Source organism: Protopterus annectens, chromosome 2.part1, assembly GCF_019279795.1.
Source record: "Protopterus annectens isolate FY-2018-M chromosome 2.part1, PAN1.0, whole genome shotgun sequence".
NCBI lineage: Eukaryota > Metazoa > Chordata > Ceratodontiformes > Protopteridae > Protopterus > Protopterus annectens.
In genome coordinates this window covers 487,177,495-487,203,603 of record NC_056729.1, presented here as the reverse complement: position 1 = coordinate 487,203,603, position 26,109 = coordinate 487,177,495, and the positions used below count along the sequence as shown (strand labels likewise).

At 41.0% G+C, this 26,109-nt stretch overlaps 1 protein-coding gene across 1 annotated transcript in view; it reads right to left on the bottom strand.

Annotated features, from left to right (window-relative positions):
- The window catches only part of RNF150 (ring finger protein 150), a 1,529,405-nt gene that overhangs the window by 222,140 nt on the left and 1,281,156 nt on the right, over positions 1-26,109 (bottom strand). Inside the window, exon 6 of the mRNA XM_044062282.1 lies at positions 15,691-15,901. Within this exon, the coding sequence (XP_043918217.1) occupies positions 15,691-15,901 (211 nt within the window). The remainder of the gene's footprint in view (positions 1-15,690; positions 15,902-26,109) is intronic.

The following is a 26,109-nucleotide window of genomic DNA, read 5'->3' as shown; positions in this document are numbered from 1 at the left end:
AATCAGAATAATCTTGGCCTTCCCAGTGGAAGTGTTCCCTTAAGGTATGCAAGGTTTCCCCAAATGAGTAATCCTCTGGGGGGGATACAGAAGGAATGGACTCCTCTGCATCAGAGTCTTCAAAAGGGGAGTAAGGTTGTTCCTGATCATCAGAGTGCTCTGAAATAATGGAGCCCTGATCAGAGGAGGGGGATTCTTCCTCCACTCTGGGCCTTTTGTCAGGAGGGGGTTGAGAACCCCTGATAAGAGTAATTAAATCCTCAGCCATTTTAAGCATCTGTTTTTTAGGCATGGGGCCTGGAGATGGGCCCTGTGTAGCTTGTCTCTTAGAATGCATGGCTGCTTTAGACTTAGTGAAAGCCTTGATGGAAAAAGAAGAGGAAGGTCTGAAGACACCTTGAGTGGAGGTAGACCTGTCCACATTTTGAGGTTCAACTCCAAGAGTGGCTTCGGTATTAGTAGTCGGGGTGTGGGCCGAGGAGTCTGCGACCTCGGGCACAGGAGACACCGCCAATGAAGTGTCGTCGGTAGTCGGGGGCTGCATAGGTGCCTCGCTGAGAACCGGACCACGTGTAATCGGCTTCGGCGTGGTGTCGGTAGAGGCCGCGGACCTCGTGTGTCGGTCCTTATCTTTGCGTTTTTTAGACAAAACTGGAGTCGGAGTATCCGATGACATAATATAGTTAAATGTTTTTCCAAAGTAATGCTGGGTGAACTCCACCCGATGCTTAATGGTGCGTTTGTTGAATGTAGCACAAAAGCGACAGACCGAGACGTCGTGGTCTGGGCCTAAACAAGGTATACAGAGGGAATGGAAATCCTTATGCGGTATTTTCTTCCCACATGAAATACAATTATTAACTTTGTCTGACATCGGTCTGAGGCAAGAAAAGTTTCCCCAACGGGGTACTTAGCTTTCAAGAAGACTTCGGTTTCAAAATTTTCGTAATTTCAGGAGCTGGCCGACCGGCACTTGCGAACTGCTTCTGCTTCGGGCACCGCGCGGCAAGAAAGACTGAAGAAAATGGCGTCGGCTGGTTCTTTTATACCCCTGTCACACTGACGTCAGGGAGGAGGCGACGACAACCGACGCCAGACCTAGACTTTGGAATTCGGCCGACCGAGGACCCGCCTGACGCAGGAGAACCCAACTGTTATGACTGCAGCTGTATGCACGATGAACATCTGCAGTGGCAAAGCCTGCTCTGGATTTAGAGTAAAGAGGTAAGTGGTAGTGCTTTGTAAAAGTGTGCACTGAACTCCAAGTTGCAGTCTTTGGTTGGTACTCCTCTGAGGAAGGCTACTGAAGTGGCTGCTGCTCTGGTAGAATGAGGCTTGATGCCCTTAGGCACTGACTTGCCATGCTGAAAGTAGCAGAAATGAATGCAGTGGCCTATCCATTTAGAAATAGTCTGTTTTGAGACAGCCTTTCCTTGTGATCCTGCAGCATATGACACTAAAAGTTGCTTAGTCTTTCTGAAAGCTTTAGTTCTGTCCAAGTAGAAGCGTAGCTGCCTGTGTATGTCCAAATAATGCAGAATTTTCTCACCCTTGTTCTGTGGGTTTGGATAAAAGGTAGGCAAGTGAATGGTTTGGTTGAGGGCCACACTGGACACCACCTTAGGCATAAATGTTGGGTTTGTCCTCAGAGAAACCCTGTCTGGATGAAAAATGATAAAAGGTTCCACAGCCATGAGTGCTTGTAACTCCGAGACTCGTCTTGCAGATGTTACTGCTAGAAGCAGAGCTGTTTTCCAGGATAAAAATTTTATATCAGCTGTTGAGGCTGGCTCAAAAGGAGGCAGTGTGAGTTTTTCCAAGACATAATTTAGGTCCCATGCAGGAATTGATGCTCTCCTTGGAGGCCTGATGTTTTTGGCCCCTCTGAGGTATTGCCTTATTAAAGGATGAGAAAAGATAGGTGGTTCCATATTGTAATGGGCTGAAATGGCACAGGCATGAATCTTAACTGATGAAAAGGAAAGGCCTTTGTCCAGCATCTCAGTTAGGTATTGTAAAATCTAAGGGATATTTGGTATATGCATGTCAATGCCTTGTTCTTGGTTCCAAGCACAGAATCTTTTCCATTTTTTCTGCATAAGATTTTCTGGTACTGGGCCTCCTGGCCTCCAAGATAACATCCATAACAGCTTTTGAAAGAGGAGTGTTCTGAATGGCTACATTATCCGCCATGCTGCCAGATTTAAGGTCCTGAGTTGGCTGTGCAGGATCTGACTGTTTTGTTGGGTCAGCAAGTGAGAAGTTTGAGGCAATATCCATGCTGGACCTTGAGACAAGCTCTTTAGGACTGGGTACCAGTGCTGGCGTGGCCAGTCTGGTGCAATCAGTATCATTTTTGGCTTCTCTTGTCTGACCTTTAGGAGTACCCTGGGAAGGAGAGGCAGTGGAGGAAAGGCATATACTGATAGATTTTTCCAACTGAAGGATAGGACGTCCACTCTCCATGCTTGTTTGTGATAAATCCTTGTGCAAAATCTCTGTAATTGGCAGTTGTGAGGGGAGGGAAATAGATCTATGTCTGGGCATCCCCATTTCCTTGTTATCATGCTGAAGACTTGTGGATCCAGTTTCCACTCGTGGGGATCCATGAGGTTTCTGCTTAATTCGTCTGCCAGAGCATTTGTTTTTCCTGGCAGGAATTGTGCTTGCAAGTGAACTTGATAAGTCAATGCTGTGTCCCATAAGGTCATTGTTTGTCTGCAGAGGGGGTAAGAATGTGTGCCTCCCTGCTTGTTTATGTACCACACGACCGTAGTATTGTCTGTTTTTATCAGTAGCTGTCCTGGATGAAGCAGATCCTTGAAAGCTGTCAGGGCATTCTGAACAGCTAGCATCTCTTTTTGATTGATGTGAAAATGCATCTGGCTTGCAGGCCATGTGCCCTGAATACATTTTCCTGCCATATGGGCCCCCCAGGCATAATCTGATGCATCCATTGTCAGTGTCTGTCTGGCCGTGGGTAAAGTGAAATGGCAGACTCTTGTTGAGGTGACAGGCCTGTGCCTACCATCGAAACTCCTGTTGCAGGCAGGGAATGAGGGTAATTACCATCTCCAGGCTGTGGCAATGCTGAGTCCAAACACTTTTTAGATACCATTGTAGTTTCCTCATATGCAGTCTGGCATATGGAATTAGTAGAATGCAGGATGCCATGAAGCCCAAGGCCTGCAGGATTTTCCTTGCAGATAACTGGGTCTTTGTTGTCAACTTTTTGAAGTAAGAAGTCGGTTGCCTTTGTTTGTCTGGCGTGAGATAAGCCATCTAGGGAGTTGTATTTAAACTTGCACCCAGGAATATTATCTCTTGAGAGGGTACTAGTTTTGATTTATTTTCGTTTACTGTGTACCCTAGGCAAATTAGTAATCTTTTTACAAACGCCAGATGCTTTAGAAGTATGTCTTTGTTCTCTGCTTGAATAAGGCAGTCATCCAAGTAGGGATATATTTGTATTCCTCTGTCTGCAAAATGCAATTACTGGAGCCAGGCATTTTGTGAAGACCCTGGGCACAGTAGATAAGCTAAATGGCAGTGTAGAGAATTGGTAATGCATTGAGCCAGCTATGAATCTGAGGTATCTTCTGCAAGATTGTCTGATTGGGACATGCAGGTATGCCTCTTTTAGGCCCAAAGTTACGAGCCAAGCTTTCTTGCCCAGCATGGGCAGTAGCTGCTGTAGAGTCAACATCTTGAATTTTGGAACCTCCAGAAACATGTTTAGTATAGACAGGTCCAGTATTGGTCTCCAGGTTTTGTCCTTTCTGGGCACTAAGAAAAGTCTGGAGTAAAATCCTTGCCCCTGCTCTTGTTGTGGTACTTGTTGAATGGCCCCCATGTCCATGAGGGCTGTAATTTGCTTTTGTGCCTCTGCCCATTGATTGTGTGGCAGGTCTGGCATACCTTTTGCCCTTGGTAAGGTGTGAAAATGGAACCTGTAGCCTTGGGACACTATGTTCAAGACCCACTTGTCTTGTGTAATCATTTGCCAATTTGGTGAAGAGTGCTAGTTTTCCCCTAAGGGGGCTGCCAAAAGAAAAGTGCTTGGATCTGACAGAGGAAAGTCATTGGGACTGTTTCCTGTAAGTTTGTGCTTTGTCTTCTCCGCTTTTGGAGGTAGGAGCACCCCATTGTTTAGGCCTGTAAAAGCCTTGAGGCTGAGATCTGCCTCTAGGATGTCTGTATCTGCCTCTTTATGGCCTGTCTGACACTGGAAAGGACCAATTTTCTGAAAGCCAGTTCCTACTAAATCTGGGTGGCTGTACCTGGAAGAAATCCTTAACTGTCTGCATGGATTTCGCTTTATCCTCCATTTTCTTCAACACCTCTTCAGCTTTAGCACCAAAGTATCATGCTGTAATGGAGCATCTAATAATTTTGCTTTAACATGATCAGGCAGATTCTGTTCCTTTAACCAAGCATGCCTTCTAATAACAGAACCTGTAACAGCAGCCCTGCAAGAGGCCTCCAGTGAATCATAACCACATTGCAAAGTATGTTTTCCCACTTGTTCAGCTGCATGCAATAAATCCTGCATTTCCTTGTTCTCTGAGCACTCAGAATTTGTCAACATTTAATGTTTAAGCAGTGACATTAAATATTGCTGATATTTAAGCATATGAAACTGACAATTTAAAGCCCTTACAGCCAAGGTAGCAGAAGTGTAAACTTTTTTCCCCCATCTGTCCAGTGCCCTAGAATCCCTATCAGAGGGGACGGGGCTTTTTGCAGTGGAAGCTTTGACCCCTTTGGGACCCTGAGATATAGTTTCTGGGTCAGCAGCGGGGTTTTTATACAGGAATTTATGAGAATCTGTGACCCTGTAGTATCTGTCAGGCTTAGCAGGTGCAGGGTGGAAAGAGTCAGGGGACAGGCCGGACTCTGAAAATACATCTACAATGTCTAGAACAGGTGGAATAGCAAGGGGTCTGTGTTGGGGAAGAAGCAGAAAGTCTCCGAGTCTTTTCTTAGATTCTGAGTAATCTTGGCTCTCCCAGTGGAAATGCTCCCTCATAGTATGCAGGGTTTCCCCAAAAGAATAATCCTCAGGAGGAGAGACTGAAGGAATGGATTCTTCAGCATCAGAATCCTCATAGGGAGGAATAGAATAATCCTGTTCAGAAGAAGAATCAGAGGAAATAGAAACCTGAATAAAAGAATCATATTCTGTCTCTTGCCTAGGCCTCTTATCAGGAGGGGGATGGGAACCTCTGATCAAAGTAATTAGGTCTTCGGCCATTTTAAGCATCTGTTTTTTAGGCATAGAAGTCTGAAGTAGGAGAATTCTGTACTTGTTTCTTTGTCTTTAGAGCTGCTTTAGTTTGTCTTTGAAGCCGAAGATGGTTTAACATATAACTGTGTAGGTCTGAAGACACCCTCAGAAGCCGATGCCTGCTCAGCGGCTCCGGACCCATCTGAGGGAATGATTTCCGAGTGTCCAATACCTTGAGTATCCAGAGGCCCAGTCGGCTCCACGTGGGAGTCGGAAGTGGCCTGTGGCTCTGAGATAGCGGGCGCCAGGGGCTGCGAAAGCATGTCACTGAGGACCGGCGACTGGCCTAACGGAGGCCTAGTCGTCAGTTTTGGACCTCAGATGCCTATCCTTTTCCTTGTCCTTGCATTTTTTGTAAACTCCGGTCATCGGCTTTTCTGATGGCATTATATAAGTAACCTTCGGCCAAAGTAATGAAATACAAAATCGAACCGACGCTTAATAGTGAGTTGGTTAAATCTAGCACAAAACCGACAGCTAGCAACGTCGTGGTCAGGGCCTAGGCAAGGAATACAGTAAGAGTGAAAATCCTTATGAGGTATTTGCTTCCCACAAGAAATACAATTGTTAACTTTTTCTGACATCGGTCTGGAGCAAGAAAAAAGTTTCCCCAATGGGGTACTTAGCTTTAATGAAGACTTTGGTTCTGAAATTTGGATTTGAAAATCTCAGGAGTTGGTCGACCGGCACCTGTGAACTGCTTTTGCTTCGGGCACCGCGCGGCAAGAAAAAAAAAGAAAATGGCGTCGGCTACATCTTTTATACCCCTGGCGTACTGACGTCAGGGAAGAGGCGACAGCAACCGACGCCGGACCAGGACTTTGGAATTCAGGCCGACTGCGGGTAGCCTGCCAGCAGGATAACCCAAGAGTAATGACTGCAACAGTGAAACACGATGAACATCTATATGTTACGATTAAACTATATGTTGTACTGAGCTTCAAAAATGTAACCACAGTGCACTCTGCTGAAGGAAAGTTGATAAGTCAAGCACTGTATGACTGTCTGATATTAAGCTCGGAGATGGGATGTCTGGAATAAGGAATTATTTCTATTGTCTTAGGACAAGAGTTAATTACTAGATTTTACATGTAAAATGTCTTTTATTGCTGTGGCTTCCTGCAGGTACAGATTACAAAAAGAAATGTAAATTTTCTGTTAGCCTGGGAAACTAAGTCAGAACAGTTAAGAATGATGCAATCTGAAATGACTCAGCAGTACTGTGTGTTACCAATTTAAGACTTTCTCAGACAGAAAGACAGAGCATTTTGGATTTTGTCTGAACCTGAACACATCAACTCACCAGCACTCTATCTTTGCTCTGCAAATAAGATATTTATTTGGAACAGTGATTTCTCTTAGAGATAATAGCCTGATTAGTTTAGCTGTTTTCTATATTTATGTCAGAGTATTCTACGGTATTATTTTAAAGCATTTCCCTGTGATTTCTGAACTCTGTAATGTCATTGTTTTGAAGTAATAAGTATTGTCTTGTGTTTTTATTACTTATTATTAAATATTTTCAAACATTTCAACTGTGGCTGTTTTGTGTAGAGATAATGTAAGCTCTAGAGTGCTTGCATGTATTTAGTGATACTGTACTAAGCAACTCCAGAATAGCCTTAGCCCTGGGTTACACTTACTATTTGGATAACAGTAATATTACACAGTGAAATTGATCATCCTTTGGGAAGGGCCTTATTAGTGGCTGATAAGAGTAGTTGGTGGCAGTGATTATTACCTTATAGCCTGGCAGGAGGGGGTATAGCTAGAGAACCTGTGCCAGCCTTCCTCAGGGGTGTCTGCGTGTTTATATATAAACCAAATCTCAAAGTGTGTGTTTCAGCTACTTGGGCATGGACACGAAGCACTGGTTGGACAGAGAGGGTACTGGAGATTCTGGCTTGACTACTCAGCTGAGATCTGAACCCTATAGCTGTGCCAGTGGGGAGTCTTATTGGGGATCTGGACAGAAAGGGAGAAACCAGCCCCAGACTGACTATGATCTCTGTGTGCTCTTAAGGGAAATTGTACTTTACTGTGTGTATACTTGTTATCCCCCCAATGTGCATGCCCCCTCACTAATGCTAGTGTTGAGGATTGAGGCTCCTTGATTACTGGGCTAGTGCGCGGGTGTCACAAAAGGTGTCTAGTCTTACTGTGTAATATTAATACAAATGGTAGTTTGACCAATAGCAAGGCTATTAGGAACGGCCCACACAGTGTCACCAAATAAACATGCAAGTACTCTCAAAACTTAAATATCTCTAGACAGATCAGCCACAATGAAATATTTAAATATATAAAAGACCAAGAAAATACACAGTATATGATCACAGTGACATCAGAGTTCAAAACCACAGGAAATATTTAAAACAACATTACAGGCCAGTCTCAAATAAATAAAAATATCTACATTAAAGTTCACTATATTCCTGACTGTATTTAAGAGAATTATACTGTTCTCTAGAAATTTACTTCATCAGAGCAAGGCAAATGTGGTAAATGGTGGTTCTTGTTGCCAGATCCAAGACAGAATACAGAATGCTCTGTCTCACCAAGAGACTTCTCAAAATGTTTGTTTGTGTCTTTCGGCTTTTCCCGGTCAGGGGTCGCCACAGCGGAACTCCGGTCCGCTAATGAATGGCAGTTGATTTTTATGTACCGGCTTGCCAGGCCTGACGCACAACCTTCAACGAAGGTACGCCCATTCACGCATGTCTCCACGCAGAAGACGCTCTAGCTGAGAATCGAACCGGACAGCGTATAACTGTGAGGCGACAATGCTACCACAGCACGACTTCTCAAAATAATATCTAAAATATTATTGCAGGGATAGCTTGCAGGATGACATTGTTTCTTGTCATCTGACTCTATCCCAGGTGAAACCCTCACTGCTGGAAGCTGGCAGTACTTTGCTTCTACACGTGAAAATACATAGACCTCAGATGTTTGGCAGATGCTGGAAGCCATAAAACAATTACATTCCTTCACATTTCAAGACTAGTAATTATTTCACCCTAGAGACAACACAGAAAGCTCCCTAATTTTAGACATTGTGCCTCCTTGCTGCATTGAAACTGAAAGATACAATCTTTTTACAGTGTAGCCATGAAGTAATTTAATTTCAGTTATTTTTCTGAAGTTAACCTCCTGTGTTCCAGTTTCCACTGTTAAAATATATACATTTAAACAGTTACAATAGTGCATTGTACATTTCTGTTCTTTTCCAGTAGGGCACACTGTGGTTATATTTTAAGCACAAGCACTTTACAAAATACATTTTTTAACACACATGCCTGTACAAACCAGTTTGGTATACAGATGACATACAGTTCTAATACATTTTTAACACAAGCATCTTACACAAATCATTTTGATATTCACCAATGACATACAATTGCTTACAAAATTCCAACTAGCTGTGCTGGCAGTATCTCCCTTTGTCACAGTAAGAATATTACGTGACAACTGGAGTTTGATTTTTTTCTGATGAACTGAAGGTTAAGTTAGGTGAGGTCCCAGAAGCAGTTTTCAGTAGAGGGAGAAATCTTAAAAATGTATTTGAATTTCCGTCGATCACCTTGAAGGGTAAACATAATTATATGACAAAATCTGTACGCTGTAAGCAATGTCACTTTATTCAAAGGGCCATACATTTCAATCAAGGGGTATGACAGAACTTTTCCCTGCCCTTGTAGGGGTAATTGTGGTTCTAGTATGGTAGCACACTCAGTACTGTGTGTTTCGTGTCCTGCACATTATTTTGGGAAAACAATTAGAAAATTAAAGGGCAGGATTCGGGAACAGTACTATGATACCAAAAAGAAAAAACTCTAATGCTTTGTTCAAGCAAACTTTGAAGTGCTATCAGTTTTAAGAAGTCTGTGTTTTTTTTAAAGTGGACTATGTGCAATATAATCAGAGAGAGGACAATGTTAATATTATGCAAGTTTTGTGGGATGACTTGGCAGCTCACACTTAACCGGAGTGTTAATCCTGGTCTGAATGATGTCATCTCAATTAGCAGTGTGCAAAGAATGACGGCCTTGAATTTTCTGAGTTTGTATATTAAGTTCTTTGTTTAGATTTTAAACAAAATCTTAAAAGATGTTTTTATATCAGTATAATTTTACATTAATTTCATTTCATGTAGGGTTATTATCTTTTGCTTTTATTTATGGATAGTTGTTTTTTAATGGCGGAAGATTTAGGTGAGCATTTCTTAATTAATTATGCATGTACTTTAAATTTGATTGGTTCAATGTTTTGTTATGAAGGGGGTATGTTAATTATGATGCACACTCTGATGAAGTTTTTTGTTTTAGAATGAAAGTGCTCAGTGCAATTAAAGTTTAAGTGACTTGGTTACTTCGGCATGCATTGCTGGAGCTTGTTCAACTTAATTTTATTCGTTTTGTATGCCTTATTTGTTAGTTCATGGATTATGTTCATTAAATTAAACATGTTCTACTACATTTAAATACTGTAAACTTCTTAACTACGAAAACATTTTCACCAGTTGTCAGAATGTGGATATGGATTACAGACAGGCCTGAGGCAACAATGAGGATTTGAGGGTTCTATTAGACTTAAGTTATTTAAGTCTGATGGGCACGTGTAGGAAAGCAGATAAATTATATTTCACAGATTAAAATGTTGAACACAAAATATACTCAGAGTGAAAGAGGTAATCAGACAGTTCCTTTAAGGATGGGCATAAAAATGTTTATTCCACAAGAAGCGGGCCATAAATCTAAAAGATTTTGTTCTGCAGTCACCGTAACAGTACATCATAAGATTTTGTTCTACAATGTTTGGTTTTACTTCATTTGCAATATAGACTACAACCACAAGATGGAGCCCTTAATCTAGCAGTGAGCATAGGATATCCTGTGCCAGCAGAAGTACGCTGTGCAAAATGTGTTTGCATGTGTCAAGCTGCAGACTTAAATGAAAATGCAGGTGATTAACGTTCACCATGAAGGACAACTTGGGGAATGGGTGTATTCTAAGGTAACAGTAAGTCTGTATGTTGAAGACAGAGTATCAGAACAAAGCCACCCTTAGTGAGACACATTATAGTTTATCGGCACAGGTACAGACATTTTCTGTTAGGAACTCAAAGCCATATTTTTACTTTCTTCCTTCAAATATTTTCTACTAAGCCTGCCAGTGTACACTGCTTCCAGATCAGAACGTCTGGTCTCACTATTCAACATCTTGGGTCCCTGTCCGTTATTTTGTTGTAACCATAGCTGGCCGTGGTTAAGTCCTCATGGCTCACATCCTTCTGAGGAAGAGGAGGACCTTTTCCTCTTTGAACTCCTTCTTCACTTTGCGTGCAGTGGCACTTGCCAAAACCAAACTATACTCATTAGGAAATAAAACCCTGCCACTGACTGAACAACCCTTTCTAAGCATTACTGCCATTTCTGGGGAAACACAGAGAAGTCCACTAATTAAAAACAGTCGGAGTATATTCTGCACCATTTAATTACACTTAGAAATCATGTAGGAATGTTCAATTGAAGAAGCAAAATAAACCTTGGAATGTGCTACAGATTTTGAAAATTCACTACTACTGACATCAAAACAAGAACCACAGGTATTGACTTGCTTCCTAGATTCATATCCATAGACATGATCCTCAACAATGCACTTCAAGCTGTGATGGACATGTTCACTATCACACGTAACAACTGCTGCTTCCCAACACAACACACCACTACCTATACAAAACAAACCAAGGTGGCTTCTGTTGGGGAACAGACTCTGTTGTACACAACTCATCTTAGGGCAAAACATTTTGTACAATCAGTAATGCAACCAACCCTAAATTACTATTACATAAACACATTAACAATGGATTTCAAGAGTTCCAAATGCTACACACTGGTCCCCAAAATAAACCTAAAAGAAGGACATATGGTGAAATATCCCTTACATGGAACCAAACAACAGTCAGCAGAAAGCTGTGTCAGCAAAGTGCAGTATATAAACGTATGGCCGTCAGTGACAGGAAGTCACATCTGAGTTGTTAAACATGCAGTGACAGAAAACAAATGGACAAATCCATACACCCTCAGCTAAACAGATGGTTACTGATGTACACGCACTAAGCTACCAACAGTAAACCACCTGGAAAACTGTATTCCATTTTGGGCACGTTTTTGGAGAAACTAGTTGCTGCAGAACATGCAGAAAAAGTAATGATGGGGCTCAGATATTATATAAACAGAAGCTGAAGTGGCTAAAAATGTTCACAGTGAAGGAAAAAGATGGGGCAAAATGGTACAGAGACACAGTATAACAAGGGAAAGAGTCAGACAACTGCATCTTAAGAGGTAGGTGGGGAGAATAGATGGATGGAGAAAGTTTAGAATCGACAAACTACTGCTTCACATAGACAGGGTGGTATAAATACAGAACAGGCTAGCAGGTAAGAAGACCGAGGAACGTGGGAAACAAGAAGACTTTAAATTAGCACAAGTCAAATGGTCAAAAAGTAGAGATAAAACTGGTGAGGAGCTTCCGCATGGGACTATAAGAAAATGGTCAGACTAGACAAACTATTTAGTTTCCTTTTATTGGGATAATTATCTTAAGTGTAACTGTTACCACATCAGCTGTATCGCTGGGCATCACTATGGTTTTCCACGTCTGCCAAGAGGAACTAAGACAAAATGCAATTCAACCATAATTTACACCTGAAATACACCAAACACTCTTATCTTAAGTAACTGAGTACAAACAAACCACCACACATTTACCCAGCATTCAACACCGATACATAATATGTACCCGTAAGTATTCTACTCACTTTCAAAAATTTACAAGCATTACAGGTTAACAGTATTGTGAATATACATAGTTCTTTACAGACAGGGAAAAACAATTTTATACTAACATAAAAAGCTTTCAAGAATGCTTTTTTAACTGCCTAGGCTCAAACTGTGTCACATAATGAAGGCTTGAAAGAATGAATACAGTAACTCCAAATACACGCATTTGATACATCCAAGAGATTCTGGTAGTATACCGGAAAAGGGTTTACATTTGGAATGGCTATCAAATTAATATATTACCTAATTCACTCCACAGCATTATCATGTATCCTGAGTCAGGCTCTTCAATACAATGCACAGTAACTCTGTAGAAAGTAACAAAACAGAAAAGCATATTACAGTGTTTACATCCATAACAACATACTACACTGCTGTTATGTGTAAAGCCTTTCTACTTAATGTAGTGTTTGTAGTACTGTTTTGCCTTTTAATAATGCATAATGAAGTCCTATCACATTTCAGCTGATATTCAAAATTATCTTTCTTCTCCTGGCACTATACAACAGCAAATGGTCTAAGGATGTTAAAGGTTCTAACACAACCTTTAAGAAATTGTTAAATGACTTCATGAGGGAAACACAGAATATACATTATGGTTATTGGGGGGGGGGTCCTTGAGAAGTGTTAATTCATTTCTTTACTTGTCTGGCAGTTAGCCCTGAGCAGTGGTTAGTAAGCTGCTTCCTGTACTCAATGGTACAAGGTCTGATTCCTTCCACCTTCTTTTGCAAACTATGTGACAGTGAGTGAGACATTTAATTAGACAGTGCTCCCAAGTTGTCCCTGAAAAGCAACACGTGTCCAGTGACAAATTAATACAATAAAATAAGACTAAATAATTCAATAACATATGTTCAACGGCCAATTCTGTATTACTGTACATGTCAACATATTTGACAGCAGTAAGGAAAACAAGTACCAAATTTAGAAAGGAAGTACATTCTGGACAAAGGCTAAAACTTGTGATTCAGAAAGGGTGTGCAATCCTTTGCATGCTGGTGTCCATTATTATAAGCCATTTCTTTAACATGACTAAACACCCCACCACTAGACCTGTTGCAGGCTACAGCACAGGCAGTGACCTCTTTACCTACAGGTAGCACTTTGTTTCCCTAAGCATGTTCCAGCAGAGGAAGAAACTGACATTCCTTCCTCAATCTCCTAGGGAGGATAACTTGGAAATAGCTGTTCTGATTCCTGCCCCTGCCTTAGGCTGCACTGTAATAAAGAAATTAATCAAAATTACAAATGAAAATTTCAGGAAATATATTTAGCTACTACATATGGTATATGCTGTTATAAGGCCCCAGTGGTATACATTACTGCTACTGTTTTTGTCCACTCAGAACGGCCTGCTATGGCCTGTGCCTGCCTCTACAAGTGTGGCACATAGCTTTAGCAGACATGCTGTTACAGCGCTTGCCAGTATGTACCTATCAAAGGTTTTCTCATATGGTGATGCTGGGCTTGTATCTCCAGGCTGTTCCTCATTCCTCTTTCTTGCTTCCTGATCATCTTTGCCCAGCTGCAATCTGGAGACTTTAGAGCAAGTCTAACCACATATATGGGCATATTTACACCTGCTTTTATTAAACAAAATGGCCTTCCTGTCTTACATGTTACTTATTTTTATTTGTTCTCTTTAGTAGTTAACCAGAGCCAGTAGTTACAGTGTCTGTTTTGGAGTAACTACTGTCTTGTGCCAGTACAGTGATGCTGTTCTGTGACATGTTATTGCTGTATGTCTGTAAAGCATGCCTGTACCTGTATACCCTGCACCATTCCTCATGAATACCTTCATACATATCCTCACACATCTCTTCACACACATCCTTAGACACATCACTCACTCTTACTAACATGGATAGTCTATGAAGTGTTGAGCAGAGCAGACTACGCTGTATAAGCAACCTGCTTCTGAACCCCTCTCATTTGTAAATCATCACCAAACTGCTGCAACTGACTAAACACATTGCCTAAATTATTCCTGAATCTTATGTGCAAGACCTTCCTGAAGCCTACTTAAAGCTTCTTTCTGATATCAAAATGTATTATTTAGGTGTAGAAATACAGTAAGTATCTCAGATAGTTGCAATATCCCTATTGCGTCAACTAGCCATAGGTGTCTCATTACTAAATGACAAATTCCACTCCACAAGGCTAGAGCCACCAGACACAGTGGAAATGGTGTTCTTCCACGTGTGGTAATCACTTTCTCCTGTCCTTCCACCAAAGGATGATGCACCTCAGCAACCTGTGCTAAGACCTCTGCAGTTTAAAATGTTTGCAGACTAATGACTGTGCAGACTCTAAGCTCATTCAGTATGCATACGAGACCACAATCTCCCTGACAGATTACTTACCTGAATCCACTAGTACCAAACTTCAGTCCTACTTTTACTCCATTAAGAAGTGAGTCTGCTATATAAGATTGATCCCCACATTTCAAAGCAAAACGGACGGTATTATCTCCTTGGCCAACATAAACTTGCAACCCTTAATGAAACACCTGGCTTTGTCAAACTCAACTACTACCCCATACATAACCTGTATAAGTATATCAGCACTGGATTCAATGACAGCTGAAGTTACATCTGATAAACTTCTTACACTTATTACTAATAACCTCCTGAAGTTGTAACAGATGTTAAAAAAGCACTTAAGAAAAGCAATACAAAACCAGGTAAATTACACAGAACCAGACCTTTCCTTATTGAAATAGCACAAACTGCCAGTAAATGTTTCCATGCATCTCGTGTATTCTGCTCATTTTCTAGTGGACTCTCAGCTTCTTTAAAACATAAGATGAGGTGGAAAAGGCTTACAACAGAATATCAATATTTGCTACCTGTCACAGTGCTATACTGCATCACTGTATATCATGTCACAGTGCTAGATCCCATTACTGCACATCACTAAAAGACCTTCAATGGTTAGAATGCAACCACTATCTGACTGCTACACACCCACATTTTGCTTTCAAATTCTCTAGCACCTCAACTCACTCTCATTACTTATTGGTGTGTATTTATCCAGACATACTGCCCAACTAGAAAAAAACATGCTTCCTCACCAAAAAAAATCTCAGATATGACCTCCCAAGTTTAACAGAATGTCTACAAAAACCCTATCACACTACTGTTTGCTACAGACTTCTGTGTGGCAACCTCTGCTTAGTTTACAAGGCTATAAATGACCCTAACCTGTTTTACCTGTTATATGTTCATAAAACAGCGCCACCAATACCCATTAAGAGATCTAAGTCTGCATTACAATATTAACATGACCCTGTTGGCAGGGCAGATACTTCTCCCAAGCATAAGGAATATGCTCCCTTTCTATATCAAACAAAATGTCCTAACCTTCTTTAAATTTGACCTGGTGGAATGGATAGGGAGCCATAAAATTACACCCTGATCTGGTTTCACAGACTCTTACAGATGCAGGGACCAAACAGTGGAAACTGTAATGACTAAGTTTCTAATCATCTACATGGCTGATAGCCTAGTATGTATCTATGAACCTCATTATAAAGAAGCAAAGAAAACAACTTACTATTTGTAGTAAAGTTAACATCTCCAACCTGGGCAGGTGGCTCTGGGTCTTGCAGAATCTGTGACAGCCCCAATGGTCGAACAGCAGGATCAAGGATAACAGAACTCTCATTGACTGTCACATCACTTGCTCCTGTGATCTGATTGGTTGAGGGCCCTCCTATGGAACCTTCATAATCTGGAGGAATGTCATCTATGCAATCTGCATTTGGCTGTAGGAAAGAACAATAGGTGTTAATAATTCACATTTGTATGTTATCTGCCTATACTGGGAAAAAGTAATAAATGAAAGACAAGCTAGACTAAACAGATACGCACATATACCTCTGTGTCCACTGTTTGCAAAAAACATGTTTACGTACAAGCAAAGTCAACAGAATACAATAAAAGAAAACGAATGCAAATACTAAGGTTTCTGGATAACTTTTTGGGTCACTATCCCATGTAAAACTGTAAAAAATATACAGATAAACACATGCATGGTTAAAACAGTGGCATAATCCTCACTGGGCATGGCAATCATACTATTCATTTCTAAGCATTTTAATGGTCAGAATACCACTCTAAATGTACTATATAGAGCTCTGCTATTATGAAACATGAGCACCACAGATGTTCCCTGCCTTGTATACTACTATATCCCACGTCCGCAGAAAATGTTATTCATTTAGTCTGGCAAGTACCGATCACAAGGGGATAGCAGCAGGGATGCTACAGTGCAGGTCGATAACATTTACTTATTATTTTTATTTATTTTACATTTGTTTACCGGGAAAGTCAGACTGGGAACAGGTCCTTTTTGAGAAGAGGCCTGGGGAGTAAAGCTCCAAGAGTATCAAATACATACAACAGAGAAACAAATATAGCCAAGACAGTGATTTCACTCACAATAAGTAGAGCAACAGTAATTTACAAAAAAAAAATGGTTGTTTACATTTAGTGGATATATCCAAATGATTATGTACAGTTAAAGTGAAACTACCATTAGTGGTAGATCATGCTGGCAAAGTAAAGGTAATAACAGAGTGAAAAGGAGGAATAGATTATCCAGGGGAGTTGCAGGTGCAGAGCCAGGTGTTAGTAAGGAGCATTTTTAGAAGTTTTTTAAATTGAAGTGTTGAGGAGTTAATTACTAGTGAGTTAGGTAGATTATTTCAGCGTTTGGAGATGTTGTTGCAAAAAAAGTGATTCACCTGTTGAATTGTTAACTTTGGTGGTGTGTAGTAGTAGTTTGTTGCTGGAGCAAAGGGGTCGTGAGGAGGAATCTGGCTGAATGATATCTTTGATCATGGGGATTTTTTCTGATTGATAAGAGTACTTTGTGGGTGAAGGTAAGTTGATTAAAGAAACAAAGTTGAGGGAGTTCAAGCCACTTGAGCTGCTTAGGTGATGAGCAGTGATGTGACTTGTACGAGGCATTAGTGGCAAACGTGGAGATTTTATTGTAACAGGCTTCACGTTTGGCTAGATCTGTCTTGCGGTGGTTGGTTAAGATTGGGGAGGGCACACAGGAGAGTTGAGAGGAGGTGGGTTCTAGCAATGGTGGGTTTTGTGTTCTTTATCAGAAATCTATTGTTTCTATATAGGAGATTTAGTTTTTTTGTGAACTTTTTTAATGGACTGGGCAATGTGAATATCAAATTTCATGTTATTGTCAATTTCCATTCCTAGTAATTTGCTATGTTTTGTTGGGGTGATAACAGTTTTATTTTTAGAGAGAATACTGAAGGTTGTGGATGGGGAGGTATATCTGGTTGGGCAGAAGAGAATAAGTTTGGTTTTGCTGGAATTTAGGATAAGTTGGGAGCTAGTGAACCAGGATTCAGTGGATAAGAAGGAATCTTGAGTAATGGTATGGAGGGCTTTGCGGGAGAAAGCTAAGCAAATCAGGTTAGTGTCATCAGCGAAATGAACCACTGATGCCTGGGGTGCAGCTGAGTGGAGCTGGTTGGTAAAAAGAGAAAAAAGAAGCAGTCCAAGGATGGAGTCTTGGGGAACCCCTAAGGTGACAGGGCGAAGGGTTGAAAGATCTTCTTGCCAGCAGACAGCCTGATGACGTTCTGCTAGGTAACTTTGGAACCAAGTGATAGTGGGGTGACTGAGGCTAAGGGAGGAGAGGACACAGATGAATTTGGAGTGGTTAACCATGTCAAAGGCCTTGGACAAGAATATGGCAGGAATATGGCTGATACAAATTGACCATTGTTTCTATGCTGGTTAACTGTGTTAGTAAAGGACAGCAGGGCTGTGGTGGTGCTGTGAGAAGGCCGAAAACCATGTTGGGCATTAGACAGGAGCTTGTGCGTAAGGAGAAAGTACATAAGTTGGGTGTGTATGACCCTTTCCAGAATGAGAGGGGATAGAATTCTTAACATTCTTTTTGACAACTGTAATGTTTACAATTGTCTTAATTGGAAATGTCATCAAAAGCACAACAGCTTCTGCCACTGAAGGGTACTGCATTCAACAGCAACATCCATGATAACCCAATCAACTGGCTGGCAAGTGACACAAGTCATGTAGAAATCCTCTTGTCAACTTTAGCAGTAAGACAACACAGCATTTAAATTTGCTCTCCTTGCTGAACAAACTACAGGATATAAATCACTGGCTTAATTATGCTTATCTTAATTTACAGAAATTGTATAATTCCCAAAGTATGATGTTCTGTGGGGGCTAACCACATTAACCAGACATTGTTTACCCATCTATCCACCTACTCATCCATTCAATAAGTACACACCTTTTTCATGAATTAAAGCATGCAAACCAATAAATGTACACAAAGCAATAACAAGCTTCATATACAAAATGTTTCTTCAACATTTTTTTTAAATAAACAACACTGAAAAGAATAAGGAAAAAGAAATGCTTAGAAAATAAAACACCTCTACATTCAAAGATTGTTTTCTGTGTTTCTTAAGTACAGAAATAATCCACAAGCGTACAAACTAGAATGCATGTTCTGAGCATTAGAATTTTTAAGAAATTTATTAATATAATTTGGAAACTGCATGAGGTACACGATGTACAAAAAAGTAATAGTTAGATACTTACTACCTTCTAATGAAGGATCATCCAATGTATTCTTAAAGAAACTCTACATGTAATGTAATAAATAACCTTCAGGTTGGTTACCACTGGATTAAACCAAACACAAGTTGTTCTACTCACCTTCTTTCTCAGTTCCTCCCCCCCCCCAAACTGGCCATTTCAAAGACATTGTGTATGTATGCTTAACGCCTAAAGCTCAGATGATGTACGCTGAAAATCTGCTTCCATTGCATGGTAAGGTTCTACTCTCCTACCACTTTTCTGTTTCAGCCAATCACATTTCAATTCGACTCTGAATGTGTAAGAAACGTGGATACTTGAACTGCTGTGGCAGTTAAAAGTTTTTATCTATCAACAATGCAAACCCACAAACATACTGGCTTTCTACAAATTGGGGTGCAGAACATCTGAAGTCCAACAGCTTGTGAATGGCTCAAACATCAGAACACAGAAGTCACTAATCATTGTCAGACTTGTGCTAACAGAAAATGGTGTTGCCAAGGCAGAGTGACAAAGTGAAGCAGTAATAAAAGAGCATGCTTGGTAGCATGCACTTAAATCAGTGTCCGCACTTGAGCAGTAATTTAGCTAGCCAAGTTTAAATCACACAGAACACAGCTGCACAATAAATCTTATGCTTACAGTTACATTCACCATGTAGACTGGAGTGGGAAATATATTTCACAGGAATGTCAAATAAGGCACTCGTATCATAAACACCCACTTCTATGGAACAGTCTTCCATACCACATAAAGGAAAGTACTTTTCTCTTACGCTATTCAAATGTAATTTGGATGAATGGATGGGTAACGGCAAATTCTTTCTCGCCTTAGCACCCCTGTCCCTCATGGATAGAGGAAACATTTAAATGTCCCAGCATATCACTGCTTGCGCTACCTCTTGATTATTTATATGTGAAAAGCACTGGCTAAAAACTACCACAGGATTGTAAGGCTTCACAGATCAATTGCCTAGTAAGTACCTATGAACCTATAAAGCACAACTTATCTAACTTCTTTCCTGATGCTCTATACTGGAAATGCTATGATGGATACGGATCTCAAATGAAAGAACAGTGGCGTTATCCAGGTTTGTTAAGCATGAAATGATTAAAGTGATGCTCTTCTACACTGCAAGGAACTTCTATTATACGATAGACAAAATATACATAATCATGCACATGCACATGTATACTTGTGTATAGTTATCCTTTGGCCAACTGGCAGTATTTTATCCATCACCTACAATCTAGAGTTCTCTTCTCCCTCTTGCCAGTGAGTCAGTTTTTCTGCTGCAGACCAAAGCTGCTCCTAGTGAAGGGAAAGACACTCAGGAGCAGAGGTTCCTACCTAAAGCTATCAGACAAGGAAAATGTGTTAGGCGCTAGTGCAGTGTAACTTTCTGTACTTCACTCTCAGACTTTCTTGAGCATCCCTTTCCCCCTATCCTGGAATCCTAACGTAAAGATCACTGAACTAAGACCTGCAATACTGGTTCCACACATTTGCCAGTTATGGTTACAGTGCAAAAATGCTGCTTGGCAAAGGCAAGTTCACATCAAAGTCCTTGGGCCCCTTAGTGATGTAACCTGTTGTCAGCCTAGAGAAAACCCTTCTTGTGAGTTGGGCAGCTGGCACTGCTGCTCATTCCCTCTCCCCAGTACACTTTTGTATCATGCAGGCTGCTGCCCAACTTATAGTTTGGGTTTTATCACTCTACGTCATGCAAACAGCAAATGAGAAATAATTCACAGAGGCAGTGTGGGAAGCAGTTTCAACCTGATCTTCTTAAGTCGAATGAACACACAAAGGTTCATAGGTTCATAGATTAGTACTAAGCTAAGTGCCCTTATGGGCCATTTTAAACCTAGCCAATTACTCCATGTGAGATTCAAACTCTGCACCTTGTGTCTGTAAGGTACTTAACCATTATTCCAGCCTTCCACCTGGCCCACCTGACATCTACTAGTAAGAGGTGTAAGGCAGGAACAACTCTGCCAGAAAAGGAGAAGGTACAAAGAGCATCAGATGTGGGCATTTCTGTCACTTAAAACAACAGATAAAAAAAATGTTCTCTATGCCTTCTATAGCAAAAATTGTGGTATCTGTTATTCTATCATGTAATGTCATCTTTGCTTATAAAAAGAATGCCTTACACACCATTTCCATTTGGTAAGCTTCTCTTCAACTATACAAGTGGCAAGCAGCCAAGTGACTTCCAGTAAACAAAAGTACCAAGATGTACTTAATCACATCCCATTTAAACTGTATCAAGAAAAAGTCTTATGTATTTCTAGACTGAAGAATAAATAAATATGACGGTGTCTCAAATCTTAGTAAATGCTTAGTGCTGTGAAAAGCAGACAGTTGTTGTTGTTTGTCTTTCGGCTTTTCCCAGTTAGGTGTCGCCACAGCGGAACTCCGGTCTGCTAATGATTGGCAGTTGTTTTTTATGGTGTCGAGTTGCCAGCCTGATGCCCAACCTTCAACGAAGGCACGCCCATTCAATGCATGTCTTTAGAATGCCCACTCGACAGAGGGGAGGACATGCAGAGTCCATACAAAAGGCACTCCCAACCCAAGCCGAGAATCGAACAGGAGAACCTCTTGCTGTGAGTCAACAGCGCCACCGTGGAAGGTTTGTGAAAAGCAGGCAGTAAGAAACTAAAAATGGGAATAAGAACATTTTATGATGTTCTGCAACATGTCCCAAGAACATTTCCGAGCATGCTCAAGTAGTGAACCGTATAACAATTTTAATGAAAAAGTTCAAATTCACTAATTCACAGAATGATAATTTTATAGTGAAAGCTTTTATAGGAAAAATGGTTAAGGGTGCCTGTGAAAAAATAGTGAAAAGAGAAAAAAAACCCTACCAACATAAAAGAACAAATAGTAACCAGTTAAAACACAGTTTACACTGGCATGTATGAGTCAAATTTCAGTCAAAGGCACTCATCACTGATACCAAGCTTGAACTGTCCTATCGAGAGGCTGTAGTTATCCAATGGCCAGTGCTACAGCTGTGTGCAACCACTAACTCCACTGATATCAGCAGACCTTCATGGAAATTACAGTGGCTTGCCAAAAGAAATGGATCAAGCAGAAGGCATGAATAATGTTGCTGTAAGATGGATAACAAGCAAAAGCATTATTTACACCTCTATCTGCCACATTTGATAAAGCAATGTATTCATAACCAGTCAGGTTCCCACAGTCTCCCATACATTATGAGTACATGTCCCTTCCTATACAGCTTTAGAAATGAGACTGTACCACCCTGGAGTGCAAAGGCCCAACATTTTTTTTTTATTTCAATAGTACCTCACTGACATGTCCAAATTCAGATTTCATCATACAATAGCATGGAAATATCAATGAACTACAAAGTCAGAAATTCAGCTCTGATTATCCAACTAAAACTATTCTGTGAAACTGAAATGCACCTTTACAAAACCCATAACTTCAAACAGTAAGACAGGTTTTAACAAACGCCAATAGAAAAAGATGGAAAGAATACTTGAGCTTAGCATGAAACAGAATCATTCTAATTCTCCTATGCCCAGACATGTTAGGAGTAATAAAGGGTCAGTACTAGAACAGCTGTGATAATAATGTTTGCCTGTGCACAAAGTTAAGTACTGCCTGCATTCACAGTATTTCAAGTAACAGAGTTACATTCCCAGGAACAGACATTCTAGGAACTGCTACAATGCCTGTAAGTCCCTTTATCAAGGCTGATGTCTCTTTTCAGTAGGTATAATAAGCAAAATAAAGGCAAGCTACATGCAGGGGAAAAAGTAAATAAAACAAATTGGACCTAGAGTGGATAAGTATAGATAGTATAAAAATGAAAATGTTAAAACTTCCTGGAGTGGATCCAGGACATGCTTGAGAGATTATATCTCTCAGCTTTTCTGAGAATGCTAAGAGATTTCCACGGGATGAGTTGAAGACTGATGCTGGTGAAAGGGAAGTCTGATGTACTCTGCACGGCTTGCTAGCACCTCAATCTCTACAAGGACATGAGGTTTACAAAATAAATGGATAGACGGATGGCACAGATTAAAGTTTTGTCTAAAATGTTAAAGTACAAGAAAACTGCTCTATTTAACTGTGTGTGTCTGTGTGTGTGTGTGTGTGTGTGTGTGTGTACTATCCAGATTTTGACATTTCACTGGATTTTTTTTACTCACTTAAAGTTATGCTTGTTATTCTAAACAACCTACTTGCTTATACAGTAGATGGGACCAGTCTACAAAATTGGTGCTATCAATATGATTTCTTATAAATCATCGTAATTTTCTACTTGCAGCCACTGAGTATATATATTACAGTTTATGTTCTTATGTTATAGCCAGTCTTCTCTGCACCTGGTTTGTTCAACTATTTCTTGCTTTACATTATTATACCTGACTTGTTTTACATTGACTCAATGTTCTAGGTCCCCCATCCTCTGAAAATGGGTCTGCCCAATAGGTCTAGCCTAGAAAGTACAGTTGTGTACCTACCATAAATGTAGATGTTTGAGTGTATTCACTGTTGCAGTCATTACACTTGGGTTATCCTGCTGGCAGGCTACCAGCAGTCGGCCTGAATTCCAAAGTCCTGGTCCGGCGTCGGTTGCTGTCGCTTCTTCCCTGACGTCAGTGAGCCAGGGGTATAAAAGATGCAGCCGACGCCATTTTCTTCAGTTTTTCTTGCCCCAGATGTCAGGGGTCCCCAAAAGGGTAGGCTGTAAAAATTATGATCATAAAAAAGCATGCACATAACCTTCATCTACAAGCAAATACACCACATAGGTTGTATAGAATAGATAGGTACAGATGAGTCCCAGCAGAGAAAAAGGGGGATGGTGGGAGGGTAACCTGGACTGTAACAGTGAATACACTCAAACATCTACATTTATGGTAGGTACACAACTGTACTATGTTCATCATGTTTCACTGTTGCAGTCATTACACTTGGGTTGAATCCCAAAGCTGAGGTAGGGCGGCTGGGCCTAAATAGAGTTTGGAGTGGCTATGAGGCCCTGCAGAAATGCAGTGGCAAAGCCTACTCTGGATTTAGAGTAGAGAGGTAAATGGTAGTGCTTTGTAAAAGTGTGCACTGAAGTCCATGTTGCAGCCTGCAAAATATCCTTGGTTGGTACTCCTCTAAGGAAGGCTGCTGCTCTGGTAGAATGTGGCCTAATGCCCTTGGGCACTGATTTGCCATGTTGTGAACAGCAGAAACGAATGCAGTGGGCTATCCATTTTGAAATAGTCTGTTTTGAAATGGCTTTTCCTTGGGAACCTGCAGCATATGCCACTAAGAGTTGCTCAGTCTTTCTGAAGGCTTTAGTCTTGTCCAAGTAAAAGCGTAGCTGTCTGTGTATGTCCAAAGTATGCAGAAGTCTCTCTCCCTTATTCTGTGGGTTTGGATAAAAAGTAGGCAAATGTATGGTTTGGTGGACACTACCTTAGGCATAAACATCGGGTTTGTCCTTAGAGAAACCCTGTCCTGATGGAAAATAATAAAAGGTTCCCCAGCCATTAGTGCCTGTAACTCTGAGACTCTTCTTGCTGAAGTTATTGCTATGAGAAGAGCGGTTTTCCATGACAAGTATTTTATCTCTGCTGTATTGGCAGGCTCAAAAGGAGGCAGATTGAGCTTTTCCAAGACAAAATTGAGGTCCCATGTAGGAACTGGAGCTCTCCTTGGCAGTCTTATGTTTTTGGCCCCTCTGAGAAACTGTCTTAGCAGTGGATGAGAAAAAATAGGTGGTTCCGTATTGTAATGAGCTGAAATGGCAGAGGCATGGATCTTAACTGATGAGAAGGATAGGCCTTTGTCCAGCACCTCAGTTAGGTATTGCAAAATCTGAAGAATATTTGGTTCAAGCGAGTCAATTCCCTGCGCTTGGTTCCAAGCACAGAATCTCTTCCATTTTTCTGCATAAGATTTTCTGGTACTGGGCCTCCTGGCCCCCACAATAACATCCATAACTGCTTTAGAGAGAGATGTGTTCTGAATGATTACATTATCCGCCATGCAGCCAGATTTAGGGTTCTGAGCTGGCTGTGCAGGAGCTGATTGTTCTGTTGGGTCAGCAAATGAGGTATTAGAGGCAATGTCTAGGCTGGGCCTTGAGACAAGCTCTTTAGGATTGGGTACCAGTGCTGGCATCGCCAGTCTGGGGGAATCAGTAACGTTTTTGGCTTCTCTTGTCTGACCTTTAGGAGTATCTTGGAGAGGAGAGGCAGAGGAGGGAAGGCATATACTGTAAGGGCTTTCCAGCTAAATGAAAGGGCGTCCACTTTCCATGCTTGCTTGTGATAAGTCCGAGTGCAGAATCTCTGTAGCTGGCAGCTGTGAGGGGAAGTGAATAGATCTATGTCTGGGCATCTCCATTTCTCTGTTATCATGTTGAAGATTTGTGGGTCCAGTTTCCACTCGTGAGGATCCATGAGGTTTCTGCTTAGTTCGTCTGCCAAAGTATTTGTCTTTCCTGGCAGGTATTGTGCTTGCAGATGTACTTGATATGTCAATGCTGTGTCCCACAAAGTCATGGTTTGCCTGCAGAGGGGGTAGGAATGTGTGCCCCCTTGCTTGTTTATGTACCACATGACTGTAGTATTGTCCATCTTTATCAGTAGTTGTCCTGGATGAAGTAGGTCCTTGAAGACTGTCAGGGCATTTTGTACAGCTAGCATCTCTTTTTGATTGATATGAAGATGCATTTGGTTTGTGGGCCAAGTGCCCTGAATACATTTTCCTGCCATGTGCGCCCCCCAGGCATAATCTGATGCATCTGTTGTTAGTATTTGCCTGGCAGTGGGTAAGGTGAATGGCTGTCCCTTGTTGTGGTGACAGGCCTGTGCCCGCCACTGAAATTCCTGTTGCAGGCAGGGAATGAGAGTAATTACTGTTTCCAGGCTCTGGCAATGTTGAGTCCAAACACTTTGTAGATACCATTGTAGTTTCCTCATATGCAGTTGTGCATATGGAATTAGTAGAATGCAGGATGCCATATAGCCCAGAGCCTGCAGAATTTTTCTTGCAGATAACTGGGTCTTTGTTGCCATGTCTTTGAAGTAAGAAGTCAGATGCCTTTGTTTGTCTGGCGTGAGATAAGCCATCTGGGCAGTTGTACTTAAGCTTGCACCCAGGAATATTATCTCTTGAGAGGGTACTAGTTTTGATTTCTTTTCGTTTACTGTGTACCCTAGGCAAATTAGTAATCTTTTTACAAACGCCAGATGCTGTAGTAGAATATCTTTGTCCTTTGATTGAATAAGGCAGTCGTCCAAGTAGGGGTATATTTGAATTCCTCTTTGTCTGCAAAATGCAATTACTGGAGCCAGGCATTTTTTGAAGACCCTGG